We start from the raw sequence: 24,852 nt of genomic DNA, 5'->3' as shown, positions 1-24,852 counted from the left end.
AAATGTGATTCCATAATACATCTAAAGTTGCTAAAAAAAAAATTTTTTTAATTGACAATACCCAAGATAGAGTAACTAGAACTCTCATGAAATTCTGGGAATGAAAGATAAGGCAGCCGTTTGGGAAATGTTTTAGAATTTTCTTATAAAGTTAAATATTCAATTACTGTAACAGTCAGCAAATCCATTGCTAGGTATTTACTTAAAAGAAGTGAAGCCATATATCAACTCAAAAACCTGCATGTGAATAGAATACCATTCAGCATCAAAAATTAAAGAGAGTCACTCCAGGATCCTGGCCTTTCTCACAGTAGGAAACCAGTGCAGCCGTCTTGGATTATCCTTGAAACAGAAGCCACATCTTTAAGGGGGGCAACTCCCATCCTGAGACACCTGCTAGAGACTAGAAGCTCATTGTTAGGTATCTCTCCTGCATCAGGCTATAGAAGACTGGGAGGTTTGAATAGTATATGACTGTTAAATTGTAGATTTTTTTTCTATTCAAATTTTTTTTACTCTTTTAACTTTTTGTTTAGCTGTTTCCTCAGAGTCTCTTTCTTCCTTTTCTCATGCTAACAACCAACTTCTTTTGATTCCACTTTCAATCTTCCTATGATCTAGTATCTTTATATACTCTCTTCTTATCCCACTAACAGTTATATCCTACCCCCCCTGCTCCTCATCCTCTTTGTCCATCATTAGACATTGTGGACCTCATTTCAAACCTATTGGTTATACAGGCAATAATAATCGAACTCATCCTCTCTGTTTATTACAACAATACTGTTAACGTGTTCACAGGGACTATTTTGATTATGGCTGCATATCGTTTGTATTGGGTGCTGCTAATATTAATCACTCCCTTAAAGGTGAGTTACTGGAAAACTGCAGGGTCACTATAAGCCTATAGAGGAGAAACTGCAATGACTCAGATCCACACTGCTAGAGGGGAAGATACATGAACAACATAAAAAAACAGGGGAAGAAAGTGTCCCAAACAAACCAAGACGCTATATTAATAGAATACAATGACAGCATGGCAGAAGAAATGTCAGAAAAGGAGTTCAGAATGCACTTAGTTAAAATGATCCACAAAGTGAAGGATGAGATAAAAGAGCAACTGCAGGCAATGAATGATCACTCCAATAAACAGTTAAAAGAGCAAATGCAGGAAGTAAAAGATCATTTCAATAAAGAGATACAAATTCTGAAAAAAATATCCTTGAAATGAAGGAAACCATAAACCAAATTAAAAACTCAAAAGAAAGCATCACCAACAGACTAGATCACATGGAAGACAGAACCTCAGACAATGAAGACAAAATATTTAATCTTGAAAATAAAGTTGCCCAAACAGAGAAGGTGGTAAGAAATCATGAACAATGATATCGCTAATAAGTGGAGGTTGACACATAATGGGGGGGAGGGAAGGGTTAGAGTTAGGGTTAGGGAGGGGGGCAAGTATAGAGGAAGGAACTACTGTATAGAGGGTAAAGAGGGGTGGGAGGGGTGGGGGGAAGGGAAAAAAATAACAGAATGAATCAAACAACATTGCTCTATGTAAATTTATGATTACACAAATGGTATGCCTTTACGCCATGTACAAACAGAGAAACAACATGTATCCCATTTGTTTACAATAAAAAAAAAAAAAGAAAAAAAAAAAGAAAAAAAAAAAAAAAGAAATCATGAACAGACTCTCCAAGAACTATGGGAGATTCTGTTCCCTCCTCCTCAGCCTCCCGAGTCCAGGGCATTACAGGTGTGTGCCATTGCACTCAGCTCTCCAGCTTTTTTTAAAATTTTTATTTGGAGACAAAGTCTTGCTAAGTTGCCCAGGCTGGCCTCAAACTTGGAAGCTTCCTGCCTCAGCTTCCTAAGTAGCTGAGATTACAGGTTCATTTATTCTCTTTTAACTCCACGCCTCATTTCCAATTCCCCTTCTTTGTTAGAGCATCATTCTAATGTGTTTAATGAGATCTGTTGATCAGTATGGTGAAATAGGCTGTTGGCTCCTTCCCCTGAGCACAAAGGCGAAGAAACTATGCATTTCCAGGAAACAACAAGCAAACTGTAAAAAAACTCCTGGGCAGAGAAGATTGTTTTGAACCAATATGTCTATATGTACTGGGGAGTGGTGGTTGCACCCTGGACAGAGAGCATTGTCTTGGCTATAATACGGTAACTTGGGCAAAATCGGTTCATTTTCTTTCCTCTTGTCTCTTCAGCCCTCTGGCATTGGGATAATCATTGCCAGCCTCAACTACAGAAATCTCTATGGTCCAATACCTCTGGTCCAAGGGTGGCTTTATCAGAGCACAAATCCTGCTGGAGTGAAGAGTTAGGAAAATGGGGGAGGTGGGATGAACTGGCCATGGACATTATTCCTCCTCTTTTACCTAAAAATCCCCTCCCTTTGCTGGTGAATAACAGTTCGGAGAGGGCTTCTCCCAATGGCCCTTGTAATAGAGGTTTTGACAGTGAGGTTTAAACTCTGAATTTCCGCTTAGAGGAAGGGGAGGAGGTATGACTAATTAGTTTCATAGTACCTGGGGATATCCATCCTAGGGCTACTCCCCTCCTCTCTCCTTAAACTTTTCTAAGTTGACAAAGAGTAGAGTCTGACTTTCCACATTTTTCCAATAGGCATTTCCAGAAAAAGTTGCCAACACGCTCAAGGAAATATGCCCTCACAGGTCAAATTAAAGCAAGTAGAACTATTTCAAAAAGAAAAAAATGAAAAAAAAAAGGGGGGGGAGGAAATATCTATCAACGAAAGCCAAAGAATTTAAAAAATGATGAAGATTTTGTGAATAAGTTGTTTGGTTTGGTTTTTGTTTTAAATTTGTGCGTGTGCATGTGTGTGTGTGTCTAAAACATGGAAAATGACAAACCCCATAATAATATGGCCTGGGAAGAGGGAATGAGGAAGAAGGCAATACATTGATAATATTGATCCTTTCCCAATACATCCTTTCCCAGGGACAGGACAATCCCTGGGAAGGAGATATGCATCAAGCCTAAAACGGCAGTCTCTGGGAGGAAGTCAAAGCATTGATCCTTCCCCAAATAAATCCTTTCCCAGTGACCGTACAATGGGACCCTGAAGGGAAAGAGATAAGCACTGAATGCTGACCCCAGACCCTCCATTCTTCCCCGAGTAAAAATATTACTCAGTAAAAACAAATTTCAAATTCTCACAATCCTGTGCCCAAAATGATACACTCTGTCAATAATTAAGTCACCTCTCAGTGTAGCACATATAAGTACAGATTCCTCCTTTGGCCAGTGGCTCATTTTCCCTCGGGAAAGTGGGTCCATCAGATGCATGATTCCACCACTGAATAAAGGCTTTGCTGATCTGTGAAGTTTGCACCCAGCTCAGTCTCGCTAGGTTGCTGAGACTGGCCTCGAACTTTCATTCTTGAGTTGCTGGGATTAACAGACATGTGTCAATATACCCTGGCTTCAGCTAGTATGTATCTGTAAGGGTGCTTATTTTTTTCCCTTTCCTCTATTCTTTTTAACTCCTTTAGCTCTGATGAACCCTAAAACAGACCTTGCCACTAGGATGTGAGTAGATTATATGGGAAAGGATACCAGAAAGTATGGAGAAGCAGAGAAAGTGACACATGGCAGAAAGAAAAGCCAACAAGGAGTCTACAGATGAACAGTTCTGTTGTGGGCAACTGGGGCTCTATTTTGCTGGGTTCCTGCTGAGAAACTATGTGAAATACCTCAGAATTCTTCCACTGATGCCATTGAAACTGAGATGAGACTAGATTCCTCACTTCATCAATTTCCTCTGGTTTCTTGTCTTGCAAATTTTGAAGAATAGCATCCATGGAATAGCATCCAATCGTGGAAGGGAAGAGTAAATGGAGCAGGATTTTTTTAAGTGAAAAGAGATAGAACTCCCATCATGCAGGAGGGGGCCTGATAGCAGAAAAACCCATTTTGGTGTGCCACCTTAGGAGTGTATTTATGGTTCTGCGTAGAGCATGGAGCAAAATGTATTGTTAAACAGGCATTGAAAAAGTACCAAGGCTATCATCTTCCTATTACTTCCACCCTGGTTCACCCCCACCTTCTGTTTTCCACCTCCAGGACAAAGAAGTTGACTAGAAGTTTTTCCACAAGAGAGCCTCAAGGTTTTTCACATTTGAAATAGGCTTCAATGGTGCTCATTAATATGTCTACCGGTTAGTCTCCAGCTGTGTGTTTGAATAAAACTGACCATTGATAGTCTTATTCACCATCACCCATTAGTTGATGCTCCCCCCATATTAAGTCCCTCCACCTCCAACTTTCTGATTGTATCCCTCAGCAATTATAAAAAAAAAAAAAAAAAAAGAGAGAGAGAACTATGGGATATCATGAAAAGACCAAATTTAAGAATTATTGAGACTGAGGAAGGCACAGAAAAAACAAACCAAAGGAATGAACAATCTATTCAATGAAATAATACCAGAAAATTCCCCAAGCCTGAAGAATGAAATGGAAAATCATATACAAGAGGCTTACAGAACACCAAATGCACAAAATCACAACAGATGCACACCAAGGCACATTGTAATGAAAATACCTAACATACAAAATAAAATAGGATTTTGAAGGCTGCAAGAGAAAAGTATCAGATTACATATAGGGGGAAACCAATAAGACATCAGCAGATTTCTCAGCTCAGACTCTAAAGTAGAAGGGCCTGGAACAACATATTTCAAGCTCTGAAAGAACATGGTTGCCAACCAAGAATCCTATACCCAGCAAAACTAACCTTCAGATTTGAAGATGAAATAAAATCCTTCCATGATCAATAAAAGTTAAAAGAATTTACAAATAGAAAGCCTGCACTACAGAATATTCTCAACAAAATATTCCAAGAGGAGGAAATGAAAAACAACAATGTAGGTCAGTAAAGGAAGGCACTACCTTAAAGGAAAAACCAATCAAAGGAGAAAGCAAGTCAAGTTAAAAATCAAAAATAAGCCCAATGACTAGGAATACAAATCATATCTCTATAAAAACTCTGAATGTTAATGGTGTAAACTCATCAACCAAAAGACATAGACTGGAAGATTGGATTAAAAAGAAAAACCCAACAATATGCTGCCTTTAAGAGACTCATCTCATAGAAAAAGACATCCACAGACTAAAGGTGAAAGAATGGGAAAAAACATACCACACACATGAACTCAGTAAAAATGCGGGGGTTTCCATCCTCATATCAGATAAAGTAGACTTTAAGCCAAAGTTAGTCAGAAGGGCTAAAGAAAGACATTTCATACTGCTTAAAGGAATTACGCATTGGTAAGACATAACAATCATAAATATTTATTCCCCAAACAATGGCACAACCACATACATCAAACAAATCCTTCCCAATTCCAGGAACCAAACAGATCACAACACAATAATCCTAGGTGACCTTAACACACCGCTCTCACCACAGGATAGATCCAAACAAAAACTGAATAAAGAAACCTTAGAACTCAATAACACAATCAATAACTTAGACTTAACACACATATATAGAATATTCTATCCATCAATGAGTGAATACACTTTCTTCTCGGCAGCACATGGATCCTTCTCTAAAATAGACCATATGTTATGTCACAAAGCAGCTCTTAGGAAATACAAAAAAAATAGAGATACTACCTTGTATTCTTGTATTCAGATCATAATGGAATGAAATTAGAAATCAATGTTAAAATAAAAGACAGAAACTACTCCAACACCTGGAGACTAAATAATATGCTATTGAATGATGCATGGATAACAGAAGACATCAGGGAGGAGATTTAAAAAATTCTTAGAGGTAAACCAATACAACGTATCAAAATCTCTGAGACACTATGATAGCAGTAGTAAGAGGAAAATTCATTGCATGGAGCACATTAACCAAAAGAATAAAAAGTCAACAAATAAATGACCTAATATTACATCTCAAAGACCTAGAAAAAGAAGAACAAATCAACACCAAAAAGTAGAAGACAGGAAATAATTAAAATCAGAGCTGTAATCAAAGAAACAGAATCAAAAGAAACAATTCAATAAATTAACAAAACAAAAAGTTGATTCTTTGAAAAAGTAAACAAAATTGATAACCCTTAGCCACACTAAGGAAGAAAAGGACAGAGAAAACTCAAATTACTAAAATTCACGAGGAAAAAGGAAATATCACGACAGACACTACTGAAATACAAAATACAATTAGAAGCAATTTTGAAATTCTATACTCCAAGAAAATAGAAAATCTCAAAGACACTGACAAACTTCTAGAGACATAAGATCCTCCCAAACAGAATTAGGACATACACAATTTAAACAGATCAATTTCAATCAATGAAATAGAAGTAGTCATCAAATGCCTACCAACCAAGAAAAGCCCAGGACCAGATGGACTGTCATTCAAGTTCTACAAGACCTTCAAAGAAAAACTAATACCAATACTCCTCAAAGTATTCCATGAAATAGAAAAGGAAGGAACCCTTCCAAACTCATTCTATGAAGCTAGTATCACCCTGATACCAAAACCAGACAAAGACTCATCAAGGAAAGAAAACTTTAGACCAATATCCCTGATGAACACAGATACAAAAATACCTAACAAAATTCTGACAAACCACATACAAAAACATATAGGGCACCTTGATCAAGTGGGATTCATCCCAGGGATGCAAGGTTGGTTCAACATCTGAAAATCAATAAATGTAATTCATCACATCAATAGACTTAAAGTTAAGAATCATATAATTATTTCAATAGATGCAGAAAAAGCATTTGATAAAATACAGCACCCCTTCATTCTCAAATCACTAGAAAAAAAAGGGATAATAGCAACATACCTCAACATTGTAAAGGTTATCTATGCCAAGCCCACAGCCAACATCATTCTAAATGGAGAAAAATTGAAAGTGTTCCCTCTAAAAACCAGAACAAGGCAGGGATGCCCTTTGACCACATTTTTTTTTTTTTAGTTGTAGATAGACACAATACCTTTATTTTATTTATTCATTTTTATGTGGTGCTGAGAATTGAACCCAGTGTCTCATACATGCTATGCAATCGCTCTACCACTAAGCCACAATCGCAGTCCCCTTTCACCACTTCTATTCAACATCGTCCTTGAAACACTAGCAAGAGCAATTGGACAGACCAAAGAAATTAAAGGGATACGAATAGGAAAAGAAGAACTCAAGCTATCACTATTTGCCAACAACATGATTCTATATTTAGAGGATTCAAAAACACTCCACTAGAAAACTTCTAGAACTAACAAATGAATGCAGCAAAGTAGCAAGTTATAAAATCAACATGCATAAATCTAATGCATTTGTATTCATAAGTGATGTATCCTCTGAAAGAGAAATCAGGAAAACCAATCCATTCACAATTGCCTCAAAAAAATAAAATAAAATAAAATACTTGGGAATCAATCTAACACAAAAGGTGAAAGACCTCTACAATGAAAACTACAGAACAGTAAAGAAAGAGATTAAAGAAAACCTTAGAATACGGAAAGATCTCCCATGTTCTTGGATAGGCAGTTAATATTGTCAAAATGGCCATACTACTAAAGGAGCTATACAGATTCAATGTAATTCCAATTGAAATCCCAATGACATTCCTCATAGAAATAGAGAAAGCAATTATAAACTTCATCTGGAAAAAGAAGAGACCCAGAATAGCCAAAGCAATCTTGAGCAGAAAGAGTGAAGCAGGAGGTATCACAATACCAGACCTTAAACAATACTATAGAGCAATAGTAACAAAAGCAGCATGGTACTGGCACCAAAATAGACAGGTAGATCAATGGTACAGAATAGAGGACACAAAGACAAACCCACATAAATACAGTTATCTCATACTAGACGAAGGTGCCAAAAACACACAATGGAGAAAAGATAGCCTCTTCAACAAATGGTGCTGGGAAAAATAGAAAGCTATATGTACCAAAATGAAATTAAACCCCTATCTCTCACCCTGCACAAAACTAAACTCAAAATGAATCAAGGACCTAGGAATTAAACCAGAGACCCTGCACCAAATAGAAGAAAAAGTAGTCCCAAATCTTCACTATGCTGGCTTAGGACCAGACTTCCTCAACAAGACTCCCAGAATGCAAGAAATGGAAGCAAGAATCAATAATCAAGATGGATTCAAACTAAAAAGTTTTTTCTCAGCAAAGGAAACAAAAATGTGACAAGAGGGCCTACAGAGTGGGAGAAAATATTTTCCACACACTTCAGATACAGCACTAATCTCCAAAATTTATAAAGAATTTTAAAAACTTTACACCAAAAATTCAAAGAACCCAAACAATAAATGGGCTAAGGAACTGGGAAGACACTTTACAGAAGAATATACAGGCACTCGAAAAATAAGTTGATGAATAAGTGTCCAACATCTCCAGTAAATAGAAAAATGCAAATCAAAACCACCCTAAGATTTCATCTCACCCCAATTAGAATGGCTGTCATCAAGAACACAAGCAATAAAAGAGGTTGGCGTGGATGTGAGGAAAAACGCACACTCATACATTGCTGGTGGAGTTGCAAATTGGTGTAACCACTCTGGAAAGCAGTATGGAGATTCCTCAGAAAACTTGGAATAGACCCACCATTTAACCCAGTTATCCCACTCCTGGATTTATACCCAAAGGATTTAAAATCAGCATACTATAATAACATAGTCACATCAATGTTTATAGCAACTCAATTCACAATAGCTAGATTGTGGAACCAACCTAGATGCCCTTCAATAGATGAATGGAATATTATTCAGCCACAAAGAATAAAATTATGCCATTTGCAGGTAAATGGATGAAGGTGGAGAATATCATGCTAAGTGAAATAAGACAATCTCAAAGAAACAAAGGATGAATTTTTCTCTGATGAGTGAATGATGATACAAAAGGGCAGGGGCAGGAGGGGTAGTTAAAGAAGAATGGAGAAACTTTGAAACTTTGAATTGTGGAGTAGGAAATGAGGTGGGGAGGGGGTGGGAGAAGGAAAGATAGTAGAATGAGACGGACATAGCTACCCTATGTATATGTATGAATACACGAATGGTGTGAATCTACATCATATACAACCATAGAAATAAAAAGTTGTACCCCATTTGTGTACAATGAATCAAAATACAGTCTGTAAAAATAAAATTTTTAAAAAATGATTAGTTAATTTTTTTAAAAGTACCTAACTACAAAAAAAAAATTAAAGAGGACCAAATTATTGGTACATGCAACATGGGTGAATCTCAGAAGCATGCATCAAGTGAAATAAGCCTGATACAAAAGTCTACATACTGTATAATTCAGAAAAAGCAAAAACTACAGGGGTAGAAATCCAATCAGCATGGGAGGAGCACTAAGAAACTTTGGGGGTGATAGGAACATTGTATATCTCAAGGTACTGGTGTTTACATGACCATGTGTATTTCTCAAAGCTCACTAAAAATTAATATATCTCAAAGACTGAATTTTGCTCTATTTAATTTATACATCAATAACCCTGACTTTAAAAAAAGAGAGTAAGGAAAGAGAAAATAGAAACTATAGATCATTCTTGCAAATTTCCCTATAACAGAGCAAAATATTAAACTGAGTCATGGCTAGAAGGAAAGAAAAAGTGAGACATTTGTATTGAAGGTACTGGGGTCTGATTTAGAATAAGATATATTCCAAGTTGTATGATCATACCAAAATGGATTGTACTGTTATGTACAATTTAAAAGAACCAATTTTTTTAAAAAGAAGAAGAAAGGTCTGAAATTGCTTTGGTTTTGTAACAAAACTACCCTCAAGATAATGACCTTAATCCTTTCATGAGGCTCAAGACTTTTACCCTAATCATGTCCTGAAGTTCCCACCTCTCAATAATATTGCATTGAGGATTAAATTTCTGATACGTGAACTTTGGGAGACACATTCAAACTAAATGGGTAAAGTAAGTTGAAATGAAAAAAAAAAAAAAAAAAAAAAAAAAAAAAATGTAGCAAGAGCTACAGTTTCCAGTGACTAAAGAGAGGTAATTAACATGATGGCATCAAGGATAAATAATGCACAGAATAATCAGAATGAAAAAATAAGGCAGAAAAACAAAGTGGCATAATGTTCCAGCTATTCTAATGAACAGAGGCATAAAAGCAGAATTGAAGTGCTTTAGGCTCTATCAGAGTTCATATTCTATAAATCAAGAAAATAGGAAAGCACCAATTTTTAAACTGTGTTCTACCATCAACATGCTGCTATGGTTTAAATATGGTTTGTCCTCTAAGAGTTCAGGTGGTAGAGGCTTGGTCCCCAATGTGGTAGTATTAAGAGGAACCTTTAAAGGTGGTCCTAGTGCAAGATAATGAGATCATTACAGACACTTGCCCTCAGAAGGGATTAATGCTTATATCACAGAGTGAGTTTCTTCTCATGAAAGTAAGTTAAAAACAGTTTTCATGGGTTGGGATTGTGACTCAGTGGCAGAGTACTTGCCTAGCATGTGTGAGGCATTGGGTTCCATCCTCAGCACCACATAAAAATAAATGAATAAAATACTGTGTCCATCTACAACTAAAAACTATATTTATTTTTTTTTAATCAACAACAACAACAACAAAAAAAAAAACAGTTCTCATTGTTGTAAGAGCAAGACTGGTTCCTACCCTCTCTTGGTCTTTCTGACTCACCATCTGATCTCTTCTGTACACATTCCCACCACTGTGATGCCATCCACCATAAGGCCCTCACCAGAGCTAAGTATACGTTAGTGCCATGCTCTTGAATCTCTAGAATTTTGTATGCTAAATAAACGTTGTTTTCTTTATAAAATACTCAGTCTCAGGTATTTTGTTAAAATAACAAAAAATAGATTAATAAGTATGGTCTCAGGGAATATCAATCTATTTAGGAATATAAACTGTATTAGTCTCCTAGGGTTACCATAACAAAAGGACAAAAACCAGGTGACTTAAAGCAACAAAAATTTACTCTCTGTTTCCAAGGCCAAAAGTCTGAAATCAAAGTGTTGGCAGAGCACGCTCCTTCTGAACCTTCTAGGGGAATTCCTTTCTACTTTGACATTCTGGCAACCCCTGGCATTCCTTGGCTTCTGGCAGCATAACTACAATCTCTGCCTCCAGTTTCACATGAGTGTCCTCTCCTGTGTGCTTTTCTCTTCACATGGCGTTCTCTTAAAATGTTCCCAGCCATATTAGATTAAGGGGCTATCTTACCCCATTATGGCCCCATCTTAACTTAATAAGCACATTTACAATGACCTTATTTCTAAAAAGGTCACATTATGAGATACTGGGCATTAGGATTTCAAAATATCAATAAGAGGACACAAAAAACTTAACCCATAACAATCCCCTTTTATTTAATGGCCCCTGAGTATTGTACTTTGCCTGATCAGGACTTCTCTTAACTCCTCTCTCTCTCCCCTCTTCTCCATATCTTGCATTTAATAGGTACCCACTGCAATTTAGGGAACGTTGAAGATACTGGAAGAATTCCCAATACTCAAGTTATCAGAAAATTAACCTTCAATATTTAACCATTATGACTAAGGCTACATTTTCCTTCCAGTAGCCATATATGAGATTTTCCCCATCTGCTCATGATTCTTCTATTTCTTCTAAGTTTATGACTACATTCTAGTTCAGTGGTTCTCAAAGCATGGTCTGAGGATCCCTGGGGGTCACTGATACCCTTTCAGGCAAACAATGATGTCCACCCTTTTCTAAGTATATAGGCAAGTCAGATTTCCTTCATATATTTAAACCAAAACAAAATATCCCAACATACTAATTGCAGAAGCAGATGTAAAAACATAATGATGATAGTTAGTTTTATGTATCAAAATGACTGGGTCAGGCAGTAATCAGATATTTGGTTAAACATTATTCTGAGTGTGTTTGCGAGGGTATGTTTAAATGAGTAGACTAAATTAAGGATTTGCCCTCCCCAATATGGGTAGGCCTAATCTAATCCCATAACCCCCCCCCCCCCAAAAAAAAAACCAAAAGGAAGTCAAAAGAGAATTAGTTCTGGTGTCTCCAAGCTGAAACATTGGTCTTCTGCCTTCAGACTCAGATTGGAACTTACACTGTGGGCTCTAAACGTTGTTAGGCCTTTGGACTCAAGACAGAAACTATATACTGTTTCCTGGGTCTTCAGTTTACAGATGTTGGGACTTCTCGGACTCCATAATTATATAAGCCAATTCCTTAAAATAAAGCCAATCTGTGTGTGTGGTACGTGTGTATATATCACTATCCTATTGATTCTATTTCTCTGAAGAAGCCTAATACACCAATAGTCTCCAATTAAATCATATATTAAAGAAATCTATAAAAATGTTAAACAATGCTACTCTCTCACTATCTTTTTGTTTGAGAAAGTCATTTTTCACTTTAAAACACATTTTTTGTAGTATGTAATGGGTTTATAATTCTAAACTAAATATTTTTTTAATATTGAAAATTTCTTGTATGCTAATATCTATATAACCATGTAAAAAAGCTCTTTAGAATACTTTTAAAGAACGTAAAGGGTCCTAAGGCAAAAAAAAAAAAAAGTAAACTGCTATTCTACATAAAGTTTACAAAGATCTATTAGAAAACTGGAATAGTAACTTACCTCTTAACAATGCTTCACAGAATTTCTTGTGTGCCAACCAAAAGAAAAAAAAGTTTGAGAATTCAACCCCAGACATACCTGATCATCCCCAGAATCCCACTGGACTGTTGTTTCTGATGAGGCTGCATTACTGTCGGAAATTCGTTTTCTAATATCGCCTTGATGTGATTGTTGCCATACATGACAGGTCAATGGAAGAACCTGAAAGTCAGAAACAGACTTAGAGTAGTACCACAATCTGTACAATTAAATAACAATAAAAATAACCTAATACTTAAATATACTTCTCAGTTTATAAACCACTTACACATAAATAACATTTTGGTTTCAAAACCTCTATCCAATTTATTATCCTCACCTAAAAACAAGGAACCAAGGACTTAAGATTACCCGGTTAGGATCAAATATGCTTTCCAATAAACCACAACAGTTCCTTAACCTCCTATACCCACAGAAGTTTAAAAAAAAAAAAAAAAAAAAACAGAAACAAGCAAGTTGTCTCTTTTTAAATCTTACTGCTTACAGCTAAGAAGTTGATTCTGTTAGTAGGGGTTAAAATCAACTCATAACATAGGGAATGAAAACAAAAGTCATGATCTTGTGTGAATTCAGAGGTTGGGACAGAATTCTCCAGCTGTTAAAAAATGCAAGAGAATTTGTGACCACTGTCCAAGGCTAAACCTGTGCAAATTCAAAGATCAAAGGCAACCACACAAAAATGACCTGGATCAAATCACCCAATGGTTCAGGGAATGGTTCTAGAGATGTTTCCAATAACCCTGCAGAACAAGAACCCAAAGCTTCCTATGTGATACCTTGTTCTAAAAGAAGCCACAGCAGCAAGGAAGCAACAATCACAAAAACAACAGAGAAAGGGGTGCAAGGAGAAAACAAAATAATACGCTGTTAAAAACAAGATTACAAGAGAGACAAGACAGTGGATTAGCAGGAAGTGGCTTTTCTCATAGTTCCATGACTCTGGATACAAACAGCAAGAAAATGACTTCTCTGTGAGGTGAGTGGGGTAAAAATACCCCACCCATACTCAATGTTGGACAGAGAGCATTGAAGACTGGGAAACTGGGGGTACATCAGACAAGGATAAGGAACAGAACTAGAGCTGAGCTCCAGTCAGAAATGGGGAAAATTAATACACAAGGTCACAAAAGATCAAAAAGTACTGGGGATGTCTTGGAGTGGGGAATCCCAGGATTGTAGGGGTAACCTGCCCAGGGTTGATCCTGAGCATGAGAGTCACAGTCTGCCAGCAACGCATAAGGAGCTGAAGCTGGAGACATTTTACTACCTCCCTGAGACAAGGGCACAAACTCAGACCGGAAACTTAGGTCCGCATCGATTCAGGGATGAAACCAATACAGGAATCTGGCAGACACCAACTGCAAGATGTAAACTGAGCCTAGCAAAGCAGAGAATCTCAGGAACTGAGAATTTCTGGCATGAAGACTATTTTGCCTGGGGGTAATACAGATCACAGAGGCCTGAGAAAGTCAGCCCTCTCCCCTTGAACCCTGCAGGCCCACAGGACCAGCGCAGAGAGAAACTGAAGGTGGGGTGACTGAACTCAGTGATCCGAAACAAGATAATGACAGACCAAAAAATGACAGTATCCCCAAAAAACAAAACTGGTGGAATACTGACTCCCCTTTCCTCCGGGTGGTGCCCTGAGGAAAGTAGGGGGGAAAATCCTCCAAGTGTTTTAGTTCATTAGCACCTGATGACTCCTCACACAATAAAACACCTGGGGCAATACCAGACCTAATCCCCACCCCTGGGAGCTTCACTTGCAGAAATTCTTCTCACAGAACCCAGCAGCAACAATACCCTGGAAGTGAAGCAGAAAGCATCTTCCACAGCACCTCGCACAATCCTGCTGAGAAGGGAAGTTGAGAAACACAAGGGCAGTTTGGCACAGATGGCGGCCAAGTTCTCTCATTGGCTATTTTGCTTTTGTTTTGTTTCTGAATGTGTGCTGACTGATACATGTTGAACATTTATACATTTGCACTCATTTATTTTTGTTTCTGCTTTTTCACTTTTAGCATTTCTTGAAGGTATTTATTTTTTTGTGCTGTTTTTTGAAGGTTAAGGTTTTTGATTACTATATTTTGGATTGATATTTTAATGTATCTTCCACGATTTCTAATGTATCTTTGTTTCTATTTCTTTTTTCTTGCCAATAGCCAAACTCTATTGCTCTCTTTCTCACTCTTACTTTCTTTTACTTCTATTTGTTGTTGTTGTTGTTTTCCCCCTCAACAACATGGTCTCTGCATTTGCCCTATTCACCTCTTGAACCTACAAACTGTTTTCTACCACCCAATCTCTTCTTCTTTCCTCTTACAGAACTCTATCTTGAACTGGATACTTACACGTATTTATATATCTTTACTGTTTCTCATTTTTAGCATTTTCTTGAGGGCAGTTATTCTTCATAGATCAATATTTTGAGGACTAAGATATACTGACTGACTAGGATATATTGTTTTTTTCTTGTAATCTTATACTTTTTTGAATTTTTCAATTTTTTACTATCTAATTCTTATTTATGTATTTTTTTCTCACTTATTGGTTTCCATCAACTCTCTTTCTCTCTTCATTTGCTAACAGTCAATCTCTATTTTTCTCTCTTTCATTCTTCCTTTAATTTTTTTACTTCTATTTTCTCTCCTCCTCCCTCATACTCATCACATTCTACATCACTTCTGTTCTATCCCTGGTCACCACATGAAATTATAAACCCTTTTGTAAACTTACTGTTTTCATCATGGGCAATAACTAATATCATTTCTGATTATTCTGACAAACAACACTGTAGATTTCATATCAAGAGCTATTTGGCTTAATGCTGTAAATTGTTTTCATTGGTTGTTATAAATTGTGTATAAAGTACTATAAGTCCACAGGGTATAAACTCACTGCCTCAAATTCAACTGTTAGATGGGTAGACACATAAAACAATATGAAAAAGCAAGGGAACAAATCACTCCCAATAAAACAAAATATTTCCATAACAGAATCCATCAACACCACAGTGGAAGAAATGTCAGAAAAGGTTAGATTTTCATAGTTAATCTGTGAGGTAAGGGACAATGTAAGTGAGAAAATTCAGGAAGCAAAAGATCACTTCAATAAAGAGATTCTGGGGAAAAAACTCAGAAAATCAAAATGAAGGACTTGATAAACCAAATCAAAAATTCATTGGCAAGTATCACCAGCAGAATGGATCACTTGGTAGACAGTTTCAGAAAATGAAAATATAAAACATATAATCTTGAAAATAAAGTTGAGCATGAAGAAAAAATGTTGAGACCATGAACAGAACTTCCAAGAAATATAGGATACCAAGAGAAGACAAAATTAAAGATTTATTGGAATGGATGAAGGCTCAGAGATACAAACCAAAGGAATGCAATTTTTTAAATGAAATAATATCAGATAATTTCCCAAACCTAAAGAATAAAATGGAAAATCAAATACAGGAGGCATACAGGATGCTCAATATAAAAATTACAACAGACCCACACGAAAGCACATTATTATGAAAATGCCTAACATACAGAATAGTATAGAATTCTAAACACTGTCAGAGAAAAATGACAGGTCACATTTAGAGGAAAACCAATTCAGATCTCAGCTGATTTTTCAACCTAGCCTGTTAAAGCTAGGAGGTCTTGGAATAATATATACAAGCTCTGAAAGAAAATGAACGTAAACCAAGAACACTATTCCCTGCAAAATTAAGCTTCAGAACTGGTGATGAAATAAAAACTAATAATAAACAAAAGTTAAAGAATTTACAACTAGAAAGTCTACTCTACAAAGCATACTGAACAAAATATTTCAGGAAGAGGAAATGAATAATAAAAAAGGGAGGAGCTACACTAGAAGAATAGTCAATCAAAGGAGAAACTAATTCAAATTAAAAACTAGAAATAAATCAAAACAACAAGGAATTATTGGTTATTATTAATCAATAATAACAATGAATGTCAATGGCCTAAACTCATTAATCAAAAGACACAGACTGGCAGATTGAATTAAAAAATAAAACCAAACAAAATGCTGCTTCAAGAGATACATCTCATAGGCAAAGATATCCACAGACTGAAGGTGAAAGGATGGGGAAAAACATATCACTCACATGGACTGCATAAACAAGCAAGGGTTTCTATCGTCATATCAGAGAAAGTGGACTTCAAGTCAAAATTAATCAGAAGGGAAAAAGAAGGACATGTCATACTGCTCAAGGGAACTACATATCAACAAGACATAACAATCTCAAATATTTATGCCCCAAATAATACAGAATCTACAAACATCAAACAAATTCTTCTCAATTTCAAGAATCAAACAGATCACAATACAATAATACTGGATGACTTCAACATGCCTCTCTCACCAATCAAAAGATCTTCAAAACAAAAACTAAACAAAGAAGCTACATCACTAAAAAATACAATTAATAATTTAGACTAAATAGACGTATATAGAATACTTAATACATCAATGACTGAATACACTTTCTTTCAGTAGCACATGAATTCTTCTCTAAAATAGAAGATATCCTAGGCCACAAAGCACTCTTAGCAAATACAAAAACTAGAGATAATACCTTACATTCTATCATATCATAATGTAATGAAATTAGAAATCAATGATAAAATTTAAAAATTAAAGCTACTTTATCACTTAGAGACTAAATAATGCCCTATGAATAGCTAAAGAAATGAAGGATGAAATAAAAAATACTTAGAGGTAAATGAGAATAGAGGCACAACATATCAAAATCTCTGAAACACTATGAAGGCAATTCTAAGAGGAAACGTCAGTGCATTGAGCTCATTCATTAAAAGAACAAAGTCACCAAATAAATAACCTAACTTTACATCTCAAAGCCCTTCTAAAAAGAAGAAGAAATTAACACCAAAAGCAGTAGAAGACAGGAAATAATTAAAAACCAGGGTCAAAAATTAATGAAATTGAAACAAAAATAAATTCAAAACACTCAATGAAACAAAAAATTGGTTCTTTGAAAAAATAAATAAAATTGATAAACCCTTAGCCACACCAGTGGAAAAAAAAAAGAAAAAAAAAACAAATTACTAAAATTTGTGATGAAAAAGGAAGTATCACCACAAATACCACTGAAATAGAGAAGATAATCAGAAACTACTTTGAAAATCTAAACTCCAATAAAATAGAAAATCACAAAGCCACTGACAAATTTCTAAAGACATATGACCTACCCAAATTAAATCAAGAGGACACAGAAAATTTAAATAGATCAATTTCAAGTAAAGAAATTGAAGACACCAACAAAACCCTACCAAGAAAGAAAAGTCCAGGACCAGATGGATTCTCAGCAGAGTTCTACAAGACCTTCAAAGAAACTGAAACCAATACTTCTCAAATTATTCCATGAAGTAGATAAGGAGTGAACTCTTCCAAACTCATTCTATGAAGCTATATCACCCTGATATGAAAACCAGACAAAGTCATATTAAGAAAAGAAAACCAGACCAATATCCCTGATGAATACGGAGGCAAAAATTCTCAACAAAATACTGGCAAATCACACACAAAAATATATTAAAAAGAGAGTGCACCATGATCAAGTGGAGTTCATTCCAGGGATGCAAGTTTGGTTCAACATATGGAAATCAATTCATCACATCAAAAGACTTAAAAGACAAGAATCATGATAATCTCAACAGATGCAGAAAAAGGATTTGACAAATTCAGCATCCATTCATGCTCAAAACACTAGAAAAACTGGGGAACTCAACATTGTAAAAACTACCTATGCTAAACCCAAGGCCAACATCATTCTAAATCAAGAAAAATTGAAAGCAATCCCTCTAAAAAACAGAAACAAGACAAAAACAGGAACAACACAACTCCTATTCAACATAGTCCTTAAAACCCTAGCCAGAGCAATCAGACAAAATAAATTAAAGGGATACAAACAGGAAAAGAAGAGCTCAAACTATCCTTCATTGCCAATGACATGATTCTATATTGAGAAGACAAAAAAACTCCACCAGAAAACTTCTAGTGAAAACTTCATAAATGAATTTGGCAAAGTAGCAGGGTACAAAATAAACACACATAATTCAATTGTGTTTCTATACACTAATGATGAATCAGATGAAAGAGAAACCAGAAATAGGATCCCATTCACCATAGCCTCAAAAATAAATAAATAAATAAATAAATAACTTTTTATTTAGAATTAATCTAACAAAAGAGGCAAATGACTTCTATAATGGAAACTACAGAACACTAAAGAATGAAATTGAAGAAGACCTCAGAAAATGGAAAGATCTCCCATGTTCTTGGATAGGCAGAATTAATATTGTCAAAATGACCATACTACCAAAAGTGCTATTCAGAGTCAATGCAATTCCCATCAAAATTCCAATGATCTTCTTCATGAAAATAAAAAAAGTCATGAAATTCATCTGGAAAAATAACAGGCCCAGAACAGCCAAAGAAATCCTCAACAAGAAGTGACGCAGGAGGCATTACAATAAAAGACCTTAAATTATCCTACACAGCTATAACAAAAACAGCATGATATTGGCACAAAGACAGACATGAAGACCAATGGAACAGAAGACACAGAGACTACTCACATGAATACAGTTATCTCACAATAGCAAAAGGTGCCATAAACATACATTGCAGAAAAGATACTCTCTTCAATAAATAATGCTTGGAAAACTGGAAATTCATATGTAGTAGAATGAAATTCAACCCCTATCTCCCACCCTGCACAAAACTCACTCAAAGTGGATCAAGGACGTAGGCATTAGAACAGAAACGCTGCACATACTAGAAGAAAATGCAGGCCAAACTCTCCATTCATGTTAGCTTGGGAACCAAATTCCTCAACCACACTTTAATAGTGCAAGAGGTAAAATCAAGAATCAATCAATGGGATGGTATCAAACTAAAAAGCTTCTTCACAACAAAGGAAACAATCAAAATCATGAAGAGAGAGCCTATAGAATGGGAGAAAATCTTTGCCACCTGAACCCCAGATAGAGCATTAATCTCCAGGATAAATAAGAACTCAAAAAACAACACCTAAAAAAATGAATCACCCAATCAATAAATGGGCAAAGGAACTCTTCAAAGAAGAAATACAAATAGTCAACAAATAGAGAAAAAAATGTTAAACATCTCTAGCAATTAAGAGAAATGCAAATTAAAGCTATATTGCGATTTTATCTCACTCCAGTCAGATTGGCAATTATCAAGAATATAAACAACAATATATTGGTGGTGAGGATGTGGGGATAAGGGTTCACTCATACATTGCTGGTGGGACTACAAATTGGTATAACCACTCTGGAAAGCAGTATGGAGATTCCTTAGAAAACCTGGAATGGAACCACCATTTGATCCAGTTCTCCCACTCCTCAGTATACACCCAAAGGACTTAAAATCAGCATTGATGTGACACAGCCACATCAATGTTTATTGCAGCTCAATTCACAATAGCCAAGCTATGGAACCAACCTAGGTCCCCTTCAACAAATGAATGGATAAAGAAAATGTGATATATATATATATACACAATAGAATATTAAAGAAGAATGAAATTATGCTTTTGCTAGTAAATGGATGGAACTAGAGAACGTTATGCTAAATGAAATAAGCCAATCCCAAAAAACCAAAGGTTAGAGGTTCTCTTTGATATTTGGATGCTAACTCACAACAAGGGAGGGTGGGGAAGAGAAGAACAGAAGTCCTCTGGATTAGACAAGGAGAATGAAGGGAAGGGAGGGGGAGGGGAGGTAAATAGTAAAGACAGTAGAATTAATTGGACATAACTTTCCTATCCTTGTGTAAGAAAATCTGAACAAACAAGTAATAAGAAATGTGAATCAATCAAAAACTTCCCAAAAAAGAAAACCACAGGACCAAGATGCCTTCAGAGAACTGTACCAAACACTTAGAGAAGAATTAACACCAATCGTCCTCAAACTCCCACAAAAAAACTGAAGAGGAAAGCTTACTTCCAAATCATTCTGAGTTAGTATTACCCTGATGCCAAAGCTAGACAAAGACACTGCAAGAAAAATGCAGTTCAGTATCTCTAGTGAATACTGATGCAAATATCCTCAACAAAACATTCACAAACAGAATTCAACAATACATTAAGAGGATTACATACCAAGCAAGATTTGGTTCTAGAATGCAATGATCAATCAACCTAACACACCACATTAATAGAATGAAGGACAAAATCATATAGTCATCTCAATTGAAAACAAAAAAGTATCTAATAAAATCCAAAACTGTTTCATTGCAGCGGGGTGGGGGTGTCAACAAACTAAGACCTGAAGAAAACTACCTAAAAAGAAAAACCCACAGTTAATATCATACTCAAGGAAAGACTGAAAGCTTTTTCTCCAAGAGTAGAAACAAGGCAAGTTCGCCTTTTTCTTTCTTTTTTTTTTTTTTTCTTTTTGAATTATGCACTTTAGTTTATTTGAAGACACAGCTTTACAATCAGATTTGCACTCTCTCTAAAGAAAGTTTGACTCTGGAGGGAAGTCAGATAAACATGTCTAAAATTACTGAAAGTATTTTAAGGACAGACTTGGAAGTCAGAATTACTTGTTTTCCTACGGGTATGTGATCAAGGACAGATAACTCTGTAGGATCCTGAAGAAAGGTAATTCAGTTTCTCCTTGAGATTAGGAAAGGGAGAGAGTGAGGAAAAGAAATATGTCCATTCTAAAAATAAGTCAAAGTAGGGGCTATATTCAAAACATAAGTGGACCACTGTGACATTTCCTCACTGTCAATTTCTATATTCCATTCTACAGAAAAATGGGCCATGACATCTCCAAGCTGCTTCCTGCAGAGAGAGGGCAAAGATGGGTCTAAGTGACTCAAAGTCCCCATTCTCTCTCAGGTGGGGCAAACGTATTTACCATCAGGGCAGTCCAGAGGTCCATGGTCTATGGAAAAGGCATACCTAGGGCAGGGACCGACCACACAGATGGCCAAGAGTTTTGCGAATTTACTGAGTTGTTTTATTTTTTTCAACATAGATCAATTGATTAATTATCAGTACAGTTCAGGGAGAAAAAGTGGGTGTTACCCAAAGCAAAAGGAGCTTCAGCAGTTGCAGGACATTCCCTCATTTCCTCCCTTTACTCATAGCAACAGTTCCTCCAGTTTGGCCTGAGGCATACTCACCCTGTCTCCTAATTCTCTAGCAGTTGGTTCTCAACAAGCTCACCAGCCACCTTGCATCCTCAGCATGGAAAGGGGAGGTTGCCCAGAATGCCAGAACTGTCCAAGAAAACCTGAGCAGGAGCTGTTCTAGGGTCCCTTCATGATCACCAATTTGTTACCAAATCTCAGTCCTGGTCCCCAATGCTAATCCAATAATGAGGACATGATTTTGAGAAATAGGAAAAATTCGTCTTATTGCTTTGCTAGCAAAGGAAAAACACAAGAGACTCCTGTCCTAGAGTCTGTGATTCTGTCCATGAGGGGGTAACATGACACCAAACATACAACCCTTGATCTTCTAAGTTTGAATTATTTTGCCTAATATAATGGTCGTGAGTTCCATTCATTTTCCTACAAATGACATAATTTCATTTTTTTCTTTATGGTTGAATGAAACTCCATTGTGGCCAGGCACAGTGGGTCATGTCTGTAATCCCAGCAGCACAGTAGGATCTGAGTTCAAAGCCAGCCTTAGTCACTTAGTAAAGCCGTAAGTAACTCAGTGAGACACTGTCTCAAAATAAAAAATGAAAAAGGGGCTGGGGGTGTGGTTCAGTGGTTAAGTGCCCCTGGGTTCAATCCCCAGTACAAAAAAAAAAAAAAAAAAAAAAACTCCGTTGTGTATGTACCACATTTTCTTTAACCATTCATCTGTTGATGGACACCTAGGCTGGTACCATAGTTTGGCTATTATAAATTGTGCTGCTATATACATATGGGTATACACCATGATGACTTTTAATTTCTTTAAGATAAATAACCAAGGAGTGGTATAACTAGGTCATTTGGTGGTTCCATGCCTAGTCTTTTAAGGAATTTCCATACTAATTTCCACAGTGGTTATACTCATTTTAATCCCATTAACAATGTAAAAGTGCTTTTTCTCCATATCCACTCCAGGATTTATTATTTGTATTAATGACTGCCATTCTGACTGGTATGAGATGAAATCTGCGTAGTTCTGATTTGCATTTCTCTAATTGCTAATGATGATGAACATTTTTTCATGTATTTGTTGGCCATTTGTATTTCTTCTTTTGAGAAATGTCTGTTTAATTCATTTGCTCATTTATTAATTGCTATTTAGTTTTTTAGTGTTTGTTTTTTATACCAGAGATTAATCCTGGGGCACTTAATCACTGAGTCACATCCCCAGTCCTTTTTATTTTTTATTCTGAAACAGGGTCTCACTCAGTTGCTTAGGTCCTCACTAAATTGCTGAGACTGGCTTTGAACTCTCATTTCTCCTGCCTCAGCCTCCTCAGCCACTGGGACTACAGGTGTGTGCCACCATGTCCAGCTAGTATTAAATTTTTCAAGTTCATTATATATCCTACATATTAATCCTCTGTCAGAAGAATGATAGCAAAGATTTTCTCCCATTTTATAGATTCTCTCTTCACATTAATTGTTTCCTGTGCTATGCAGAAGTTTTTTGTTGTTGTTGTTTCCATTTAGTCAACATTTATTGAGCACTTTCCATACACCTAGTACCTGTGTCTCAAGAGACAGTTCCCGCACTCTGGGTGATTGACAGAAATAGGTTGCCTAGCTTTTGCTAGAGAAGAGGGGATGTCTACCAGTCAAGATTTTGGGTTGCAAACTTTGGCAAAAAAAAAAAAAAAAAAAAATTATAAGCAGGATTGTAGGCTGCCACAGAATTAGTGAAAGGCTAGAGAAAGAGAGCAGGCAACTAGCACTCCAGGGAAGATCATATGGTAGAAGCTTTAACTCCAACCCCTGATAACTTCAAATGATAAAAGATTAAAACCCTAGAGGGTGTTCACTTGGAACAGCTTAAGTCAGAGATGCTACCCATGGCACCAGGAGCATAAGGGTCATTTCTCCCTTCAAACAATTTCACTAACAGATGTAAAAATGATTCAAATCAACAAGAGGTTGACTGATACACTCAGCAAAAAGATAAGCAAGGTAAAATTTGTAGGTCTCATTTTCAATCTTGCTGTATGTTAATAAAGGAACACAGACTTCAGAAAATTCCTTCAGAGCCCTAGAAACTGGGTGGTTTTTTTTAAACCCAGTAAGCCCGATGTTTTCAATTCTGTGAATATTTCAATGAAACTGACAAGTATGCATTAAAATGGATTGGAAATTATAATCTAGAGCTTATATATATATTAACACTAATCACTGTATTATAGCTAATTATATAATTATATTTGTACATTATATACTGTATTTAAGTTTTTATAGATGCTCCACATCTGGGATGAAGGTACAAAATGGGTTAATATTGATTTTTTTTCCCTTTATCTTTTAATACACTTAATTCAGTAAGCTGCCATGTTCACTTTTACATAGTCCTCATTCATATAAGAATTGACACTATCCGTGAGAGATTAAACTTTGATGTCTTTTCCCAGATGTCCTTTTGAAGTATACACTAGGGACGGGTAGGAAGAAGTATATCCCTTATATCATTTAAATCATCCCTTAAAATTATGGATATTCATCTTTTTAAATTACTAAGAGGAACCAGAAACGTATTCCCCCTCTGACTCTTCAATGTGTGGTGAACAAGATGCTCTTCTTAGTAACTGAATTTCCTGGCTAACTTAAAGGCTAAAATTGACACTAGGATTAAGTACACCATACTCAGTTTAACTACAAATATCCCTAACACCCTCCATCTCTCTCCTGAGTCAGTCAGCTGCTACTGTGAACCCACACAATAGGTCCTGGTAGCTAATATTTTAACTCGTTTACTACAGTGATGGCTTTGAAATAAGTATATGCATTTGCTGACTGAATTTTTAATTATTCTAAGGTTGAGCCCATTATTATATTTTTCAGATAAAGAAATTAAGTCACAATCACATTAAATGTTACTCAAGTAACTTGCACAGTCTTCTGTTAGCAATCATCTGGGCTTGTGAGACTCATCTGAGACCGGATAAGTCTTTTCTGTGTATAGC

General features: G+C 36.1%; 1 protein-coding gene across 7 annotated transcripts in view; it reads right to left on the bottom strand.

Moving 5' to 3' along the window:
* Positions 1–24,852, bottom strand: part of ALMS1 (ALMS1 centrosome and basal body associated protein) — a 229,577-nt gene that overhangs the window by 181,331 nt on the left and 23,394 nt on the right. For all 7 annotated transcript variants that reach the window (XM_079111389.1, XM_079111393.1, XM_079111391.1 and 4 more), the window contains exon 2: positions 12,719–12,841. In XM_079111389.1, coding sequence (XP_078967515.1) covers positions 12,719–12,841 — 123 coding nt within the window. The remainder of the gene's footprint in view (positions 1–12,718; positions 12,842–24,852) is intronic.

This window comes from Sciurus vulgaris (genome assembly GCF_902686455.1).
Source record: "Sciurus vulgaris genome assembly, chromosome: 14".
Lineage (NCBI taxonomy): Eukaryota > Metazoa > Chordata > Mammalia > Rodentia > Sciuridae > Sciurus > Sciurus vulgaris.
This window is presented reverse-complemented; position numbering and strand designations above follow the sequence as displayed.